We start from the raw sequence: 21750 nt of genomic DNA on the forward strand, positions 1-21750 counted from the left end.
GAGCAGTTTTCCCTGCCATACCTGCAGTTTTCTGAGCCCTCTGACGTCCCCCCTCTGCAAACACAGCCATGGCCCTGATGGCCGCGCGCAGCACGGCCCAGCGGAACACGGCCACAGGGTCCATCCCGATGAGCTCCCGCACAAAGGCACTGTCGCTGCCCCGCAGCAGAGCCACGATATCTGGTCTCATGTAATCCATGTTCTTCTCCCTGAAATCCTGAAAAATAGCCACATTGAACTACAAGCTGTGCTTTGACCTAAGGTATCACTGTTCAGAACAACTCATTATTCCAAATAATTCTCACTATAGTGTTACCCTCCAGTCTACACTACCACCCCCAAAGTACAACTGAGTACCCTTTAATCCAGCCCATTCCCAGCAAATTTTCTACACCCTTACAAAAATCTCCCTCAGAAAGGCAAGGATTATTTTATGGCCATCAGATCCATCACCTACTTTGATCTGGTATTTCACTTTTCCAGCAAAGTGGCGGATGATAAAAGCGGGCTCCATCACCGGGGTCCCAACAAAGAACTTGTTCTCCTCATGCTGTTGTTTGAATTTCGCCAGTAGAGTTTGGTTGGTGGCATGTGGAAAACTGGGAATACAAAACAAAAGAGGCCAGCTACTTCTCAAATACGGGTGTGTTAATTATGGTGACAGAGTGAACACCTATTGATCCTTGTAAAAAGTATTAATTGTCCAAGATCCCTACACCTGCTCTGAATTTTAGAGATGGGCTTAATTTCTGGACCCAAACCAAACAGCTCCACACACAGCAGAATATTCTGTATGTCAGTGTTTCCTCCCATTTCACCAGCCAAGTTTAGTTAGGACATTAACTATTTCCCACATTTGCTACTTAATGTTCCAAGGAATTACATACATGCATTTTATTTTAATTAATAATTAGTAATTCCATGGTAAACCACAAACATGGAAGTTTCTAAATTTGCTTAAGCCAAAGTTCAGTTCTAGCTTTAATTTATATCACCACCATACTGGAGTCATTAGAAGCAAACTACAGCGTAAATCAGGGTCATAAAGGACCCTTTGCTTCCCACAATATTCCTCTCCTTTTTCAAGTGCTGTATTCATGTTCCCATTCAGTCCTTCCCTCCTCCCTGCCACACATGTTTTTCCAGAAGATGTTTGTTGCTTACTTGCTTTCTTCATCCAGAAGATAGAACAGGCCAGTGGGCTTCTTGCTGATTAAGTGAATGCAGGCCACATTATCAGTATAGTCAATATTGTGCCAAGTGATCCCTTCACTCTTATATTCCTCCTGTGTAGCTCAAGAAAATTCCCTCATCAGTACAGTGCCCTGATCTTTGATGTCCTGTGCTCTAAGTGCTTAAAACACATCCTCAAACAGCTACAGCAAGGGGAGTTTGTTAGTTCAGGCAGCAGAGACAGAAATAAGGAAAATTTATAAATTAGAACAGAACAGCAGGCAGACTGACTCAGATTAAAGGTCCACTTAGGCACATCACTCAACAGTGCATGTTTGGGGTAGAATTATTTAAAAACAAAAGTAGAGAAAAGAATGTTCTGCTGTGCTCTGCCTTCCCAGCAATCACAGCCTCTGACTCTGGACTTAGACACTACATCTACAGCATTCCAGTAAAGCCCTGTGTAGACACATCAGAGGAGTTTAAGTCTATTTTTCTCTTCCATAATTCTTGTATTATAGGAAATGACAAATACTTATTATCGAGTTCCAGAATTTTCAAATTGCACTGTCAGAAGTTTCAAACCAGGCAGTTAAGCTCTACACAAACAGCACCAAGGAAGCAATGGATATTGCCTAGGTTCGGAAAATTTGGAGCTCTTCTGCTGAAATGACAATGCATCAAATGCTCAACAGGACAAGCTTCCTGCTAAGTTACAAATAAAATATCAGATTTTCTTAATGCTGTAAATACCCACAAACTAATGATAAGATACTAAAGTAAAAGAAGGTATCATATAGAAAATCAAATAAGTTTTATATTAAATAAAGGACAAAGAGCACCTCTCAGTGCTCTAGATGATGATGATAAATGCATTATTTTTAAGTAGGTAGAATTCAGCCTGCCCAACAGACTGCTCAATGCGTGCTGCCTTACACAACTAAAGTGCCCTTTTCCACAGACAAAAAAGCCTTTCTTTTTCTTTAAAAAGATACAGAGATCCCTCTGAGGGCCCTCAGGCTGCAAGAGATACAGGAAATGGGTCATTCAAGGATTAAGCTTATTTGGAAAAAGAGCATTAGAAAAAGAAAGAAGACAATGCAACTATTTACTCTGGTCAGCCTGGATAGCCAGTTCTGTCATAAGTTACAAAACACGGACCTCAACATTATGTTTACACACAAAATTTGGATGTTTAGTAATTTTCCTTTCTTTAAAATGCTTGTTTAAATTTATCTCCATGTTGTTGACAAACTGCCACATACTACAGAATGACTTCTTCCTTTTAGCAGAGTGACTTGAGAACCACATTTTCACACAAAGCAGAAAAAAATCCAAGTTTCTAGAGCAAAAGCCTCCAGAGCTCAGTCTAGAAACAGGATCTGTTCACTCCTGCAGCACTCAAAGTGCTCTGTAAGATAATACCATCTGCAAACAAGTAAATCAACACATGCCAGTAACATCAGGATCTCAGAACTACTGCCAGTATCAACATACAGTTGTATCCCATAAATGCACTTGGGTGGGAAAAGCAACAAAGACTTATTAAATACTTAAGAACTGATAAAAATAAGAGAAACTGTTTCCTACTCATTAAAACAAAGCAAACCCACCTCACCCACAGACTTTTAATATCAAACTTCACAGTTTCATTTGGGATCACCTGAATGTTGTCTTAGTTTTTGCAGTTAAACAGGAACTTAGTGCCAGCCCTCTGAAGAAAGATCTCACTTCCATGAGTGCACACAGAGCACTAAATAGATGAGCAAAGCCAGTACTTTCAAACAATAACAAGCACTAATGAAACAAGAAGTTAAAAAAGTAAAACTTCCAGAAATATTCAAACAATTATGCCACAGGATTTTGCAGAATAGAGGTTAAGTTTGCATAATACAGGAGCTCTTGATAAAAACAGTCTTATTTCTTGTTTCTTACCTGTTCCAATTTGAAAATGTGCTGATTGAAATAATACTGAAGCTGCTCATTTGCATAATTTATGCAGAACTGTTCAAAACTGTTGGTTTCAAAATCTTCAAATCCAAAGATATCAAGTACACCAATCGACAGACACTAAAAGAAGACATGGAAATCTAGTTAATAGTCTGTTATACAGTGCCTTAACCCCCAAGAGATAAACAGTACAGAAAGCATTGCAGTCTAAGCTGACAGATTTTGAATACTTGAATATTTAATTTGAATATTTAAGAGTTTTGTCTATTCTAAAAACAGAGATGATTAAATATTACCAAGAAATTTACCATGGGCTTCTTGATCAAAATTTATCCCAGATACCTGAACACATCATTGATCTAAGGACACAACTGCCTGGAAAGACTTGTTTTGGAAGAAACTTACTGTAACAGATTCCTCCATGTCCTTCTTATTAAGAAGTGCATGATTGATTCTTAGAACAATCCAATCAAACAGAGCACTGTACAGGGACTTTGCCATGGAATCACGAGCTGTTATTGCCTGCAGATCAAACAATGTTCAGAACTTCATTTAAAGAAAAGCATTTCTGTTTCAAACCAGTGTCACTCACAGATTGGAATCCCAGCAGAGACAAATAAAATCACGATTTTCCTTTAATGCCAACTTCTAACTTTCCTAACACCTTCACAATGTCAAAGTGTACCATATTAGCTTTTTTAACCCAAAAAGTAAGTTTCAGTTATTTAAAATCATTCTACCAATGTTCTTTTACTCACCTCATTGAGACTATAAGGCAAAATAAGCTTATCATTAGCAGTCACAGTTTTTCTTTTTGTTAGCACTTCTACCAGGATTTCTCGTTTAACCTTCAAAACAAGAGAACAAGAGTTACTGTCACCCTCCAGCTCCTCAATGAGTAATTTGACAGCAACAGTGGACATAGAACTTCCTCAGAGAAATCCAAGCTCTTTGACAACATCCACATTTATCATCCATTTACAACTTCTTTAAATTATTCTCAGCTTGGATTCATTCAGATGTTTCCCTGTGGTGGCAAAGAACATACCTACACTGAATCTACTCCCGATCAGCTCTATAATTGGTGAATAAACAAATTCTGTTTCTATGCTACATGTCTAACCTAAATGATTTCCCCAATTTCATCTGTTTCCCCTCCCACAAGACAAATGTAGCAGAAGTACTAAAAAGAAGATCAAGATACAGCAACTGGGATATCCAAGTGAAATGCTGATGCAGAACATGACAAACAGGTGTATCACACATTAGGGATTAAGAGAAATACTTTACTTTTAACAGCTGGGAAAGAATGTCCAACACTTCAGGAGGTCCCACGTCCAACCCTTCATCCCGACCCGTGGCTTTCTTCTTGTATGTGACATTACCCAAGTAGAGAATAGCTGAAAGTATTGAAAAAATCCTAAGGAAGAAAAATTAAATTTCATAAGAATTTTTCTTATGAGATCATTATAACATGTTAACAGAGCCAATTCTACTTCAGGAATTTGTCTGTAAGCCCTGAAACACTCAGGTCTCCTTGCTTCCTACTGAACTGCTTGTGATGCCAATGCACATAGAGCTTATTGCAACTCATGAACATCAACTATCAGTAACAAAAGTTTAAAGAATTCTACTTACTGTTTCTTTGTTGCTGAAAGGAAGCCAACCATCTCCATGGCTTGTTTCAACCTCTCAAATTCATGCTGGAGATCTTCCTCATCTTCAATTTTCAAGTTATGCTGTGAAGAGAGACTCATAACTAAAGGCAGAGAACGAAGCCCAAACATCACAAGAAAACAAGCATAATCTGTCCTGCTTCCTTTCATCTTTGACATAAAAGGCAGACAAACCTTACCAATGCACTGGTAAACCCCTGTCACAGGTTACCTGGTTGAGGTAGAAATAATCTTCAGGTTGCTTGAGGTGAAATTCTTTACGTTCTTCCTCACTGACTCCAAGTAGCAAATAATAGAAGACATGGTAGTTCCTACAAAGTCAATACATTTCTCTCATGAAAATATGATTTTTATTTTATGTACTTCAGATGCTCTTAAAGTCTTCCATTGATCGGAATTCTTTTGGAAAACTGTTTTAATCTCTTACCTTTCATCTTTCTCTTGAGAAACCAGACGAGATTTTTCAAGCAGGTATTTTTCAACAACAGCCCTAAGGAGCCACCAGAAAATGAAAAAAACATGAGGGCAAAAAGAAAAGACTTCAGAAAACATCAGGCAACAACTGGCACGAGAGTTCAAATAAGTTCAAATAATGAGATCTGCACTAAAATATACAAGAGAATAACTTAGTCACTACCTTAAACCTAGAACAGGAATTTCAGTAGACCTATATTATGATTGGAACACAAAGAAATATCTGAGGACATCTATCTGCAGTGCTTGGGTTTAGTGGAGATAACTGGAAACATGCAGACAAAGCAAAGAAAGTGCTGATAAAAATTGTAAACAGAAACAAGATATACAGAAAGGTAACAACATGTTATCCCGGGAGATTAACAGTTATCTGACAAGGAATGTAAAGGCTACAAAACCCCCCAAAATATTCCATGTGTGACTCTCAGTCCAACAGGACAGTGTGTATGCCAGCCTAGAATGGAAGCCAGACAGAAATCCCCTCCTGGTGTGATAAAGTAACCTCCTGAATGAGATTTAAAGTCCTTGATGTGAGATACAATGACTGAGGCCAAAGTTTGAGCAGCTTTTTCTCATGCTAAAGACAAAACAAGTGTATTCAAATTGTATCAATCTCCTGAGCTAGTGTGACTTCGTCTGAAAAGCTGCCAAACTTGTTCAGAGTAACACTCAAAGCAAATGTGCTACAGAGTTCCCAGTCACTTATGTGATTGCAAACATGAAAATGATCCAAAGGAAGGAAATATTGGAGCACAAAGATCAGTGATGGCTCCTGACACTCCATAGTGCAGCAAAACTAGCAAATACAGGCACAGGATATTTCATGTTTGACACACAATTTCAATTAATTAAAGTAATAATCTTATCACTTTTTTAATCTCTCTTAATTGGTGTTTAAACTGTTCTTTAAAATGGCTTCCTTAAATATATTTCACTTCTCTCCAACTCCTCTTAAAAATTCAGATCTTCTGTTTTTCCATGCAAAATGGAGTGTTATGAAAAAGCCCTCATTTAGCTGGAAGGTAAAGATGCAGCACCAAATCCTTAACCTGATCCAGTTGTACAGCAAAGTAAGGATATTATGCATGACCTGACAATTCCATAAAGCTCAGTTAGAGACTCTCAAACATTTGATATCCAGCAAGGCTTCCCCAGTTCCTGCAGAGATCACCCCATGACCACTCCGTGCTGTACTTACCCCCTGACAATACCATTCTCTAAATAGTTGACTTGAATGAACTTCCCAAAACGACTGGAGTTGTTGTTATGTGCTGTTTTTGCATTTCCAAATGCCTGTAATAAAGTAAAATGAGTTAATTTTCAATTAAACTTAATGTGTCAACTGCCAGCTTTCCAAGCTCTTCTGAGCATTGTCCAGACCCCCATTAGCTTCCAGTATAAACTTGGAATACTATGGAAATGGCAGCACATAGATACCAAAAAGGCAGCTCAGGAAGCCCCCATGTTCCTCACAGATCTATATATGTCTATTATTTGCCCCATGCAATAATATTTTGAGGGACTGAGGGAAGGGAATAACACATTCAGATATTTTCAAGACCATAAGACAGGTAATCAGAGAGTACAAATCAGCCTCAATCCCTAACAATTAGGACCTTAGAGAGGATATTCAGCTGGAAGGAGGCAGCACGACTACCATGAAACTGCCTCTCCCACACAAGGGACGCAAGCTACATCCTATACTCCATTTTTTCTTTAAGTGAGACAGAACGTTTAGATCTCATTTATAAAGTTAGCCCAAGTTGTGTATTCAAAAAACAGGAGAAAGACAAACAAAACCACTTCGGTTTACAGAACCACTCACTCATTGGGCAGCTACTCTGCTACACAACATCAAAAAATGTAGTCTCATTTTGAGGTTCTAGGAAGGGGGGGAAAAATACATATGGCACAAACCCTAATTGTGCATCTCTAATATTTCTGTCGGATCACGAGTCCTCTGATATCACAAAATATCCTCAGCATGAGCCATGCTTAAAAGAAAGTTATTACATCTAAAATCCAGTAGAATTAGTTATCGGGAATGTCCTTAACTTTATCAACTCTTAACTGTGTGTTCCAAGCTTAAGGGGAACTTGTCACCCTGTACCATGAGCAGGCAATGCAGCACCTAGAGCAGAAACCCTGTGTAAGATGTAATTGTTTGCAAAAATACCCTGTTCAGGGTAGACTATCCCCAGCAATTCCTGCCACAGATATTTCCTCTTAAAGCTCTAAGTAATTAAAGCCTCCATTAGGAAATCCTCCTCCCTAATATAGAACATTCAGGGAATGACTGCACAGAAATGCCACCCTCTTCCTCCACACACACACATCCCGAGTAGGAGGGATAAGGACTGTAGACAACACAGAACTGAGCTGTATATACACAAAACTACCCAATTATGTTCTATTTCCCTACATACATATCATATTATTTGTATATTGAAAGCCTTCCCTTCTCTTTTGGTTTTGGGGCTTTTTTTCCAAAGCACCTTAAGGGTTGCAGCCATACTGCAGTGGGACTCCAGGATCACTAATTCCCAAACAGATTCTCCCAGCTTTCTACCTTTCTGTCTCTTGCAAGATTTCCGCCACAAGCTGTCTCATGTTCAGAGAGCCTCAGAAACTTCCTATAAACTGGGAGAATGTCCATAATTCTTAAGGCAACTGTTATTTTTGACCTAAAGGACTAAGCTAAAGGAGCTCTTCCTGTGCAGGTGGACTGTGCTGTAACTGCAGAAGGGCTTCTGGAGAGAGAGGATTTGTGTCCAGCAGTGGCTGAAGAGACAGGATTTGTATGCAGAAGTGCTTACCTATGGCTGGAGGGAGAGGATTTGTATCCAGCACCTCCCAGATAGCAGAGCTCAGCCTCTGGATTTTCCAAGAGCACACTACATATCTCACAATGCCAACAGCACCCTCACTCAGATTTTTCAAAGTAAGCATTGCCCAGCCATCAGTATTTTTTTGTAGCTTCCATCCAAAGTATCACCCAGATTTCTCTTTTCAAAGCCAATCTTGCATGCACATGCATATTAATATGTGCATAAAATCCAGATCAACTCCTCACAGGGACCAAACCAGAAGTGAAAGTCCTGTGACATGAACACAGCTCTGTAAATCAAACCCCTCTTCCTCTCCAGGACGGTGGCTCAGCTCTGGCTCTCTGATAAACACTGTCCAGATTTCCCATTCTGTGCCTTGGGAAATCTGTTGGAGTGAGCTTTGCCAGACTGCAGAATAATGGACTTGCAAATTGTTCTCACAAAACCTCGTTTTCTAAAGTGTTCTAACTTAAGCCACCAGTTAACCACCAGGTCACTGGTTATATTCAAGAAACCAAATCACAGTACAGCTACATTGCCACATTATTTTGTAAGAACTAATTTTTGGCCATTATAGAGTTATGAAACCCCATAACTTGGGCTTCCTGACAAACTTTTCTTAGTGATTACTCATGTAAGCAATGAATGCCAGTTTAAAACTAAAGGCTCTTATGATCTCATGTGTCTGGTATTTGGTCAAAGCACACAGCAAATTCTTAAAAGCTGATCTAATATTATAAACAGTTTTAGGAAAGTTTCATGAATGCTTTCCTCAGAAGAGCCTTTAACATCTACAACGTTTTACATTCCAAGTCAGGTAACATTTTGGGTAGAGAATATTTTTTTTGTTACATTTAACTTTTAACTCTAATCACTAATCACTGTTACCATGTCCTTCCATATACCTTGCGTTGAGTACAAAATAAATTCAGAAGATGTGAGGGGACAAGAGAATCTCAGGTAAGGAGAATAAATCCTTTATACAAGCAAATTCATACACTGTTTTCCCTTGTGAGTCAATGGAGACAGATAAACCCAAAAAATTAAACAAAATGATTCCAATGCACAACACCAGCTACATGAAAAGACGGTGACGTCAAAAATAGCAGAGCAAGGGCAGTGGGAATCAGAGCTGGGACAGCCTATTCCAGGAGGCAGAAGTCATCCCAATCCATCTTAGCCTGGAATGCAAGAGGCATAAAGTGGATCCAACACTCAAAACTCCTACCAGCAGCACAGATTTAAAAGTATTCAGAAAAACATCCAATTCTCCCTTATTTGTTGTAAAAAAAACCCCCACCCCAAACCAAGCCACACACGTGCTCCCTCCTAACACAGGAACACAACTAAAAATCTCATTGTATTAATTCGTAAGAATTGCCAAAATCTGAAAAAGCTACTGGAGTTTCCATATAAATCACAGACAAGCCACCACTGCACAGCCCCATCTTCCAATGTGCCAAATGACATGGAAGACTCTCAAATTCCACACCCTGGAAGAGGAAATTACTTCTTTGGAGTTGAGCTTGGTTTAACGGTGGTCTTTACAACCATGCTGTGAAGTACGCACTCACCCAGTGTCAGGGTCATTTGGCAATTCCCTGTGCTCGGGATGTTCCAGGGACACTCCACGCATGTGTAAGAGTAAAACGACCAGGTGATTTTTTTTCCCCAGGAGTTGTGTGCAGCAGGGGAAAAGCAAGCAACAATGCATTTTTACCAACAAATCAAGTAACATCCAAGCAAATGGAAAAAGGAAGTTCCATTCCTCCTTGATTATGATTCTTAAACAAACAGATGCAGATAAATGTTTAAAACAACCACTTTCCCTGACTAGAACAGGCTACACCCACAAAATGCATGTACAGGCTCTGATGGCAAATACAATGAAACACCAGAGTTGAAGCTTCAGTCCATCTTATCCCAAAGCCACTAGCACAATGGGAATGTCATAAGGAAAACAGAGTACAAATGGCTTCACTGTGATTTCCACAGAACTGTAAGGCATAAAACTTTCTACAGTTTAAATTTGATAAGTTTTTAATGCGGTGAGTTCTAGAAAATCTGATCCCCCCCCACCTGATTACGTTGTCAATAAAAATTCTCCTTCAGAAGACCCTTAATGAATGCTTCCTGTTGAACTTTTCATTTTATTTGGGCCTTAATTCTTCCCAAAGAATGGTTCAGTGGCATTAGGAGATCTTCAAGAACACATCCAAATGGGAACAAGCAATGATTTCCACATAATATAGGAAAAATTAGGATTCCCCCAGTATCTGTCCCACCTCTCCTCAACTCCCATTTCAGAGGAAATGAACTTTCAGCACACTCAAAAAGTAACCTGGAATTCTGTAATAAACCAAGACACTGAGGGCTACAATTAAGGACAGATAAGTCAAGAAGAGCTCTGCTGCCAGAAGAAAAGGCTCCAGTTCCCTCTATTCCCTCACCACATGCTCCCATCCCTTGCTCAATTCTCTGCCACTTTATTAATTAATTAGCTTGAAGAATAAGTTAAATTTAGGTTTCCAAAATAAATTCAGTCTTACATGCACACTGTGCATTTTATAGCCAAAACATGCAGTTAAGACATTTTTTCCCTGATGAAAGGAAAATATAAGTTTATCGGAAACTTCTTCAGCGTATATGGAAAGGTTCGATTCTCTTGTTTGAGAGTTGATAAAATAAACAAAGCTTTGATTCACTAGTCCCAATTTGACCCAATAATAGTTCCCCAATATAAATTCCTTTTTAGGATTCCAATCCTAAGTAAATTGAACTAACATCAATACAAGGAAGGCAAACACTCCAAGTCAGGGAACTATATTTTAATTACTAGATTTAGAAGAGGATGAAAAAGTTAGGAGTATCTTAAAAGGAGCTTATATTATCTTCCCACTGGTTTTAAGAATTGCTCTTCACTAGAGATGATCTCCCTTATCCTGGAGATATAATTAAAAAAAAAAAACCAAAAAAAACCAAAAAAAACCCACAGCATAATCTGAGAGTTAAAGCAACTGACTGTTCTCCTGAACTGTTAAAAATCAGCCCAAACCCCAGCTTGGGGCAGTGCTGAACCATCACTGCACCATGGAAGGACCCAGCCTTTGATTCCTCTTCTCTAGAAAGCTACAAACAGTGCCAAGTGTAATCAGAATTATTGGAATTGAGCTCTGCTTATTAGATCCTCAACAGGAACCTTAGAAACAGCTGAGATTGAGCAGGAAGCATCTGAGGCTCAGAGCTGACCCATGACCACCTTCCTCTCCCCAGCCCATGTGACAGGACTTGTGCTGATACCAGATTTAATTTTTTAACTACACTGGCTCAGTATCATGTCTTTCGTTTCCGGATGTTCGACAAGGTAATATCAAGCATCATTTAATGTCAAATCTCCTTTTCCTGGTACAGCTATAACTCCATCCTTCAAAGCCTAGAAATTTGTGAGCAAGGAGCTAAAATATTAACAACAGTTCATCTGTAAATCACTTAGAGATTGAATACAGATTAATGAGCCAACACAGAAACAGTAAAAAATGCTTCCAAGTTCCTAAGCATGCAATAATTAAAGTTATGAATCCACTCCACACCACCCTAACTGTGCTCACCTCTGTGCTTTAACCCCTTGAACTTTTACAGAAGGTCAGCTTAGAAACAGACACATTTTTACACCACTAAAATGAGGAAGTTCTGACCCAAAACGCAACCCACTTCTACATCATGAAGGTTTTTAGTCAAGAGTACATGTTCAACTTTGATGAGGACTCAGAATAAAACTTCAAAATCAAACAGAACATTCTCAAATAGTTTAGGCACAATGCAAAAAATCCCCCGAAACATCCATGTAAGAAAAATTCCCTTGTAGCACTTTAGTTCCCTTCAGTTAAAACCCAAATGGAGTCATCATGGAGGATTTAGACGTGACCAACTCTGGCAGGAGGTCTGCAGTAACTTCCACAAAGCAATATAAGCTTTCTGTGCATCCCTCCCCAGGACTAAGGTTTGACTTTTTTTTTTTTTAAATTAAGCATAGTGACTGGACTGGGAAACATGGAACTTGACTGTCAGCTGAATCCACTCTGCTGAATCCAATCAGGGTGACTGGATTTCACTTCTTATGTTCTAAACCCACTATAGTGACACTTTTTAATGCACTCTGGATTTACATGAATATATATTCAATTCTGAAAGATATTTTAGGATTCAGATGTTTCTATTTTTTACATTTAGTTGTCAAAATCTCTTATCTTTTGGAATATTTGGGAGGACAGGCTTACACTGAATCAACTCTGACTGACAAACACCCTCAGAGAAGCAGATCAAGAAATTTCTGAGAATTTCATTTTAGACAACATGATAGAGTCTATCTGGCAAGTCTGCAAGTTAAGCTTTCAATCAGTCATCAGATTTCCAGCTAACAAGACTATTTTCTCACGAAAATCGTTCCTAAATGCTCAGTGGAAGTCTGAAGTAGTTGTGGTACTTAAGACAACAATCTTAAAGTACGAAATCACAAGTATCTCCTCATGAACATTCCCAGATAAACACAACCCTGACCTGTGGCTCCACCAAAGTTAGGAATTTGAGTTTTGAACCCTGAGCAGACAAACAGGCACACAGGGTTTTACATCTCTGCCTAGTTTGACACAGCTGTATCATGTCTGCAGAGGAGGATACGAAACAGTTAAATTTATCAAAGGCAGTAAGATCAGCTGATCAAACAGGGCTTTCCACAGTGACCCCTTCCTGTTTTCTGGTTAAAACTGTAAATGTGGACTCCAGCAACCAACAAGCCTCAATTTTACTTCTTCTTTCAAGCAGAAGAAAGCAAGGCAAAAAAGAACTTGCACATATTCCTTATTCTTTACAGAAAAGCTCTAAAAAAGCTTAAACTTCTTTTTATGAGAGTGCTGTTACATTTGAAACTCTTTAAACCTAAAAATGACAATGGCTGCATTCAAGCTCTTTGCTGTTGAAGATTTTATTAGGGTTGACCTTTACATCCATCCACACTTCCAGAGTTTTTCCTTTTAGAGAATAAAAGGGAGAGGCTGAAGCCTAAGAGATCAGTTAAAGTTTGTCCTGCTGTTACCTAATGCAATACCAGCTGTGCCCTCTCTTCTCATGTGTTTAGTTTTGCTTTCTTTTGGAAGTGCTGTAATAATTAAAAGCCTAAACACTCTCCCACTTTCTCCTCAACTGATGATGATGCTCTCTTCCAAACAGTTGTAGAAAGGAACGAAACCCTCAAAAAGTGAGTTCAGAAAAATGCTGCAGGACATGCTCACACACAAAGGCAGGATCACACCAAGCACTTGGTGTTTCAGTGGAACAATCTTTATAAAAACATTTGCTGACAATTCTATTCAAATGCCATCAAAGCTTTCAGATGGAAAACACAGGTAACCTGTGTCCCAGAATATGAGTGTTTAGTGGTGGAAATAAGTCACATATAAATTACAAGCAACAGGAAGTCAACTGAACAGAAGGAACGAGTTAAGGAAAATCAATAGAAGAGTTGGGTAACACTGCCAACACCGCGGCAGCCCAGTGACATTTAAGCCTACACCACAGTGACAAGCCTAAAACCAGTGACATTTTAAGCCTAAACCAAGTGGGTGACTCAAGAGCAACATTCAGCAGCAGTTATTTGAAGTTTTCAAACCCCAATTTTCACAGAAGGCAGTTTGAGCACAGCTTTACCTCCAGGACTGGTCCAGCTCCCAGGATGGTTCTCTCCACACCACTGGCGTACCCTTTCTGGCTCAGAGCTGTGAGACAGTGAATTAAAAAGTTTGTGCTTTGGGTTTTCCCAGATCCACTTTCACCTGATATAACAATGCACTGATTCACATGTTTTTTAAGCATTGTGTGATAGGCCACATCGGCAATGGCAAAAATATGAGGCTCCAACTTCCCCAGCTGATGATTCTCGTACATCTTGACATATTTGGGATTGTAGATGGGCAGGAACTTGAAGGGGTTAATTGCAATCAGGATACTTCCTGCATAAGTGTAAATTCGGTGCTTTAAGAAGCGGCATTTGAGATTCTCCAGGAGTGTTGTCTCTGTCAGGTTGGGGAGATTGCACAAGTCATCAAAGTCCTCCTGGTGCCACGGAAGAAAGCCCCGTTCCACCAACCTCCGAGCATCCGTCTCCTTGGAGAGCAACTGCATCTGCACATACTTGATGGTCCCATCAGTGTTCCTCTCTTGCAAGAGAAAGTAGTAGCCATCCTTCTGTGGATGTTCGTCCTGAGCACGACGAGGCCAAAGCAAAACCCTGTGAACAGGAGAGTCATTTATATCAAGTACCCATTCCTCTCCTCCAGATTCTTTCACCTCCACAAGCACATAATGTTTGGAGACATCCAAGTTTAAGATGCTGATCACATCCTTGATGACATCTGATGATGTGCTGTCCTTGGTTGCTGTCACGTTGCAGCAGGGAGCACTTTCTGTTGAGAGTTGGGGGTAAATCTGAAGGTTATAGGCTGCCTTTGCCTGGCAAACTGCACTATCAGCATCTTTTAAACTCATTCTGTCCCCAAATGGGCTTCAGTCTTCCACCCCTGCTTAGTATGCAGTGCCCATTGTCTGAAAAAAGAAAAAGGAAAAATGAAAAAATCAGGTGCTAAAAAGCGTGTACAAGAGGTATTAGGTATTTTCTGGAGAATGAGAATACAATTATTACATAATTAAATTATTAAAAAACAAATGCACTATCTGTGCACATCAGTGATATTATTCCAAGTAGCCTGTTTGACATATGCCATGGAATGGATAACTGTCACAATACTTATCCTCCTTTACTTTTCCTTTATTCCATGCCACCCCTTCTTCCCTGTTCTGGCAGCAAAAGCATTCATACAGCCAAAGCAAAATCAACCAGAATATACATCCAAATTAAAACTTCCTTGTTTGCCCAGGTTAGTTTTAACCCAGACACTTTCCCTGTCCTGGTTCACCGTATGGCTACACGAACATTCATCCGCTCTCCCACATAAACTCTCCCTTAAAGCTGCACAAGCAACGTGATGTAGCAAGAGGGTTTGTGGTCACTTCCTAATTCAGCAGTGACAGTTCAGAGCAGCCATGACCTATGGCAGAGGGATCAGTGGATGGGTGCAAGGAGGAAGATGGTTCTGACAGAGATCCACCTTTTTTTTTTTTCCTCTTTTCCCCCAGATAACCTCTTTTCATGGGAGGTACAAGACATCCCACTCATCTTGAAGGAAGCAGAGCCCAGAGCTGAGCAGAGCTCAGCTCCCTCCGACACATCGTAGAGATTTCTTGGACACACATCACTTACACAGACTCATTTGTGAACCACATCCTTGCTAAAGAAAGGTCTGAACCTGCCTTTTATCTTCCATTTTAGGCAACAAAGTAAAACTAGTCTTATTGCAACTACTTTTCAGCAGTAAACAAGATCTGAAATAACCCACTTCATTCACAGGCCTTTATACCCCATCACATCAACTCCACCTTCAGTGGGTTTAGGAACCTCATCCCTGAGTCTCTAAAAATCATTTGGTGTGATTGCTTTTTGCTCCTTTCAGCCTCAGTGCAGGCCAGACATCTAACTCCTATCAACTAACCGATCAACAGCCTTAGAATCAACTTCTTCCTCACTGTTAAGTTAGAAGTCTCCAGACTCAGTTACTGCCTCTGCCTTTTCCGATGATTTTTCTCTCACCTGAAATTCGGTGCCTCCAGATCACCAGGACTAAGTTTACTCGTATTGCTTTAGCTCAACACTTTATTTGCTCATCAAGGGGTACTAAAAGGAGAAGGATAATAAAGTACCCCTTTGTTTTAAGTCTGTAAAGCTTCATATCCAGAATAGCAGTTCAATTTTTGTTTCAAGAACAAAGTGTTATAATTATACACTTACATGCCAAATACATTAAAGACAAAAAAAAAGAAAGAGGAAAGAGGCAGAGAAATGCCAAAGAAGTTACTTTTTGCCACTAAACAACTGCACAGGAGCTTGTACAAGGCCACAGAGAGTAATCATTGCAAATTTAAATCAGCAGAGCTGGAGGTATTTAAGCTGCCACTTCCACTGCAAGTAATGAATCACTTCACAGAACATATGACATAGTTGTGCCTCATGAACAGCCTCTGAGAAGGGAGTTGTGTTTAAGGGAACACAGAGCTCACAAAAGACGCTGTTAGATAAGCTGGATCATTTTTAATGGCTACTCATCAAAAGGAAGGCTGAGCAAGCCACAGAAGGCAAGGCAAACCACAACACATCTCTGACCAAATGGTGTGATCCACCCAAGAATGTTTTTTCCACATTAAATTTCATTCTTTGTTCATTAAGGAGGGCTGATTGCAAGTGCTGGTCATAGAGAAGGCTGGAGCAGTGAGCTCCAAGTCCCTTCCTCATTTCCTGTAATTATCACTGACCAGCAAATAAGTCTGAAGTATCTGTGAAGTGCAAGTGTTAAGCTTTCTTAATCTATAAAAGCTCAGACCTTGACATACAGTAGAATCTACAGCAAACTGCTGCTCATGGGGAAGATCAATCTGGAGCTCAGATAGAAAAGTAGAACAACAGCGAACATTTTCCTCTCGAGTCACTCAGTTCAAGGGGGACAGCCTTTTGCAGACTTCCTTTTTCCACCCCCCAGCAATTAGCCTCAGACATACAGTCTGGTAAGATAGAGGAAGTGCCCTCAGTAAGCATTGTGGCCAAAACAGCTCCCTAAAAAACGTGGCAGCAGCTTCTTGCCACCACAGAAGAGCTGGACCTTGGTGCTGACCCGTGATTTTACTAACACACATTTCCTAACCTTGCCTCATGTCAGCCACCAGAATGTGGTACATTGCTCAAGATCTCAGCTCATACTTTGGAAAGAGGAAACCAGAATGCAGATGCCACTGCTCTGCAAGTGACAAACTCAGGGCCCTTACAGCCAGCAGCAATGTGACAGCTGGGAGGGTCTGCCCAGGTGTGTACAACTGGAAAATTCAATTCTTCTGTGTGAGAATGTCTAATCATTACAGAGGCTTGAGGAAAACCTGCTGGTCTGCAGCTACTCGTGATTTCCTTAGTGAGAATATCAAACTTATTTGATGACAATACTGCTCTAAAAGAGACAGACCTCGAGCTTCACACTAAACAATATTTCAAGCCACAAACTAGAGTATAAAAGCAGAAGAGCATTCAGTGAATAGATTTTAAGTTGATTACCTAATGAGTTCCAGTATTCAGCTAAGGACAGAGTATCTTCAAGTAACTGGAGGATTAGCTCCTAGTGAAGTTACATTTCTGGCATCAAAGTAAACATTTTCATGATGGTTCTAAAAGAAAGAAAAGAGTTACTGATAAAGAGATATTGAGAAGGCAGCAAGTAATCAAGAAGTTAAATCAATTATAGAGGTCAGTCGTACAGGAGCAAGGAAATAAATGCTAAACAAATTTCAACTCAGTTTACAGATACATAACAACAAATTTATCCAAGAAACAATCCATATGAGAGGGATAGAAGTTATCCTGAAATAGGCCTGAAAACCATAGCAAGCAATCATTCAAACAGTGTTCTAATGTAACACCACAAGCATGACAGGGAATATGATTCCCAGATAACCCTAAATTAATATTTCGTTAGGCAGCCATCCTACCCTTTTACTCAGAAGATATGTGACCAATACAGCATCTAGGATAAATCCAAAATTCAATTAAAAGCTGAGATAAGAGCAGAAACAACAACAGAAAAACCTCTTAGAAAATGCCCCCCTTAGAGCCAAATACTTTTCAAGTCTTGTCTGTAAGGAGCGCACAGAGCAGTCTGTTATCAGAGTCAGTCGCTGCATGGGACCTGGAGTTTGGTACAAGCATCAGTCTGGAGGACAAAGCCACAACATGGCTGGAATTTGAAGCCAAACAAACTCAGGCAAACATAAGACATAAACTTCACCAGAAGGTTAAACTGCACTGCAAAAACTTAACTGACCACAAGGTCTAGTTGCCAAAGCTCATTTTGGAAAAATCAGCCAGTCCTCAGTTACAAATGGGCCTCACAATTAGAAAAGTTAATTAGGTACCATCCTCTCATTTATGTCCAGAATGGTCTGAAGATACGATTGCAATGATTCCTTCTAATTTTATGGGGAGAAATTCTAAGCAATTGAAATAATTATTCAATGTGATTGGCTCATCAAGGAAGCACAAGCACAGGTAGAGAATACTGGGAGAAAAGCAGAAATACAAGAGAGAAGGTAATACTGAAACCATGCAAACCCTGCAGCCCAACCACCTCTGCTTGGTTCTGTCTGTAGATGGAAATTCTGCAGTTACCTCAACTTCTTTCAATACTCTTTCTTACAAGAAACCCCTTTCCAACGCATGGAGGATAAAAATCTGTACCTTTACTTTTTGCTCAGACAATTTTAATAGAAAAACCAAAAATTCCAATTCTATATGATAATTTTGATGGTATTTTATAAGGGTTTTCAAGACTCCAATGAATTTTTTAATAAGCCAACACTGTTCACTTCATAACATAGCAGAACTCTAGCAGAGAATTTCACCCCATCAGCACAGGGGATCTGTTTAGTTTAAATAAGGCCATATTTTGAAGCCACATATTTAGTCAGTGAATCACAGCGAAGCTAAAAAGGGAAAGCTACCATTACAGCAAAATTGTTGAGGATGAACTTTATAATATTCCTGTTCTTCCCATTTTCAGTGCTGCATTCCTCAAATGGAATGCATCAAGCTTCTCCCATTGTTCACCAAGTAATTTTCAACACAGAAGGAGAAATGGATCACAGGTACTTGACCTCTGATATTCTTAAACACCAGAATTGCCAATGACCATCCCCAAAAGAGGCTGCTCTGTCTGATCAAATTGAAAACATTTAGCAATTTCAAAAATATCCATTTATTACCCATCCTTGATTTCCAAAGCAAGGAATTTCCAGCAAAACAGGCTGCAAAGACACCTTAAAATTTCCACAAATAACTATGCAGTGCAGGTAAAGCAAAGACTGTTGCCCTACCTCATGTCATAGGGACAGAAGGTGAGGTTAGTTAAGCAAAATTAATTTTAATTTCCCCCAATACTCCAGGCATTTGTAGATTACCTGAATATTGCTTAGTAAAAACACTTCAAGGTTTTCCTTGGTTACAAAAAATTCCACTGGACTAAATTTTACACCCTTGGGGCTTTTTTAACTAAAAGCCCTTGGCTTTTTCTACTCCAAAGGGAGGAGTTCTGAGTGGAACATGCAAAATTACAACACATTTGTAACTACTCTTTGTAGTCAACCCTGGCAGGGAACTTACTGCCCCAGAGCGCCTGGCAAAGGAGAAGCTGGGCTGCAATGTATAACATAGGAAAAAGGCAGAGAAATCACCTTTGGTACAGGCAGTTCCTCCTCAGTTACCTGCTCCCTGCAGAGAGATCCCAACTCACACCCTCAAACCCTCCCAGGTACAGAGACCTTCCTCCGAGTGACTCAATGCACAACCTCACCTGAAGACACGGATGCCTTATCAGGCTTTACAGTGACATTAAAGGTCTATTTATGACATGTTACTACCTTATAAAAAGTGCAATGTCAGAGTTACAGATGTACACGTAAGTATGATTCAGAGGGAATGAAAACATGGGCCTGTTGAGGAAACAGGAATGAAGGCAAAACAACTTTACTTAGAGGTAAAGAACATAAACCAAAAGAATCTTGGAGACTATTCTACCACCTTTTGTAGCTTTCTTAATTTTATCCTTAACAGCATTACAGCTGTCAACAAAGGAAGTCAAAATTTCACTGTTCTAATGCTGCATTTACACTGATGAGAAACTTTTTAAAGAAACTTTGGGTTGAACTTTCATGTGAACAGAACATATACATGGCAAAAATACCTTTAACAACACTTTTATTGTAAAATATCCTTGGTCTTTAAAGGAAGAGCAGATTTTTTTTAGAGTCTGCATTGAGTTTCATTTGGTAATCAGAGACACACAATACAATAAAGCCTCAATAAAAGGAACTCCACAAGCCACGCTTAAGTCACTTGATACACCAAGAAAACACAATATACGAGAGACAAACCTCTGAATTTTCATTTTCTGAAATAAAGACATTTCTAGTCCTTTCTATTAAAAATATAAATTCTTATCAGCATCTCAGGCTTTATTTCTCCTTGGTATTTGCATAAACAGGCCTTGTTTCTTAGAAATGTGATAAACTCCTTCAGCCTTCAAACTTGCAAAAAAAAAAAAAAAAGTTCTGACCACAACCTTTTTGTTGAATCAGAATTTTTCACTCCTTCCCTTGGCTGTTGGGACAGCCATACTGTTGCGTTTCTTAGGAATTTTTCCTTTTTTAATGCCTAGGATATGCAAATGCCTGCCTTTTGACCTTCTAGCTGGCAAAGGCCATACTGAACTATGTGCATGTGAGTCAAACAGTTATTCAGACATGGAATTATTCAAGAAGTCTAATGTTTGAATCACTAGCGGTCAGAAAACTCTGCCTGTACAAAGCATTGCTCTCTAGGTGGAGCTCATTTAAATTTTCATCAGCTGCATTTACTCTTCCTCAATTATTCAGTCCTGTAAGTGTTCTCCACCGAAAACCCAGACCTGGGAGTCTTCCCACCGTGTTTGTGCAAACAGCTGCTCTGTCACTGCAGAAGCCGCAACATCCAACTTCTGGAAAAGCTTTTTGTTGAGACAAATGTTCAAATAGGGTTAAAAAAAAAAAACCAAACCCCAACCAACTAAAGCTGTATAGTTCTACAAACACAGTTCCTTTACATTACTGCAGTAAATCCTGAGTCTTACGCTAATAAGACTAAAGACTGAGGAAGTGGCCTTAGATGCATCATCCTGAAAACCAAGATATCAGACTTTAAATGTAGAGGCAGAGAACCTCATCATAGTTCAAAGACAAAATAATCAAGATTAATTCTTTTCTAAAAAAAGCCAAAATTCATCTTGACGATAATATGAATATGCATTAAAAGTTCCCCAAACTGCTTCCCCTACATTAAATGGATTTGCTCCTAACAAGATTCTGAGTGAGACACTGAGGGCCTACTAAAACCTAATGGATGTGACACCAGCATCCCAAACCAGAATGTAGGGTTACCTCACACTGTTACTTTAGGTCAAGTTCTTCAGCCATGGATTCCAGCTACCAGGTCTGAAATCAAAGTTCCTAATTACCCATGACAAACTCCTATTTGCAAACAGCTTGGCAGACACTCCGATACCAATCCACCTCTAGGAGTAACGTGGGAGGATGCTGATGACGTCTCTGAAAGGCTAACTGCATCTGCCAGAAGCCTGAGATCATCTCCAGCCCTTTTGCTCCACTGCCACCCATTTCCACAAAGTGAAATCAAAGAATACTGAGCTCATTTGCATCCAAAGGGCCTCTCACTTTTCACAAACGGGACTTGCAAATAAAGTTGGGTAAACGTTTTGCCAAAATATTTAAGGAGTAGTAGAAAACAAGGTTAAAAATGACACTGGGAAGTCATCTTACATTAGGATCACACACCCCTATGTCAACTGTATGGTCATGAGTCAGGGTAGTAGTGTGCTACTTTTAATCTAGAAACATGTAACAAAGGATGTTCTCAGCTTGCGAAAGTTTTACTTTCCAGAGATTGCAAAACCAAG

General features: G+C 39.6%; 1 protein-coding gene across 1 annotated transcript in view; it reads right to left on the reverse strand.

Moving 5' to 3' along the window:
- Nucleotides 1-21750, reverse strand: part of MYO9B (myosin IXB) — a 42190-nt gene that overhangs the window by 19343 nt on the left and 1097 nt on the right. The window contains 13 exon segments of the mRNA XM_032711705.1: nucleotides 22-217; nucleotides 458-599; nucleotides 1165-1286; nucleotides 3109-3243; nucleotides 3529-3645; nucleotides 3882-3971; nucleotides 4414-4543; nucleotides 4762-4862; nucleotides 5011-5110; nucleotides 5227-5289; nucleotides 6472-6566; nucleotides 13805-14698; nucleotides 17307-17416. Of these exon segments, the coding sequence (XP_032567596.1) occupies nucleotides 22-217; nucleotides 458-599; nucleotides 1165-1286; nucleotides 3109-3243; nucleotides 3529-3645; nucleotides 3882-3971; nucleotides 4414-4543; nucleotides 4762-4862; nucleotides 5011-5110; nucleotides 5227-5289; nucleotides 6472-6566; nucleotides 13805-14641 (2128 nt within the window). The 5' untranslated portion in view covers nucleotides 14642-14698; nucleotides 17307-17416.

This window comes from Chiroxiphia lanceolata, chromosome 27 (assembly GCF_009829145.1).
Source record: "Chiroxiphia lanceolata isolate bChiLan1 chromosome 27, bChiLan1.pri, whole genome shotgun sequence".
NCBI classification, from domain to species: domain Eukaryota; kingdom Metazoa; phylum Chordata; class Aves; order Passeriformes; family Pipridae; genus Chiroxiphia; species Chiroxiphia lanceolata.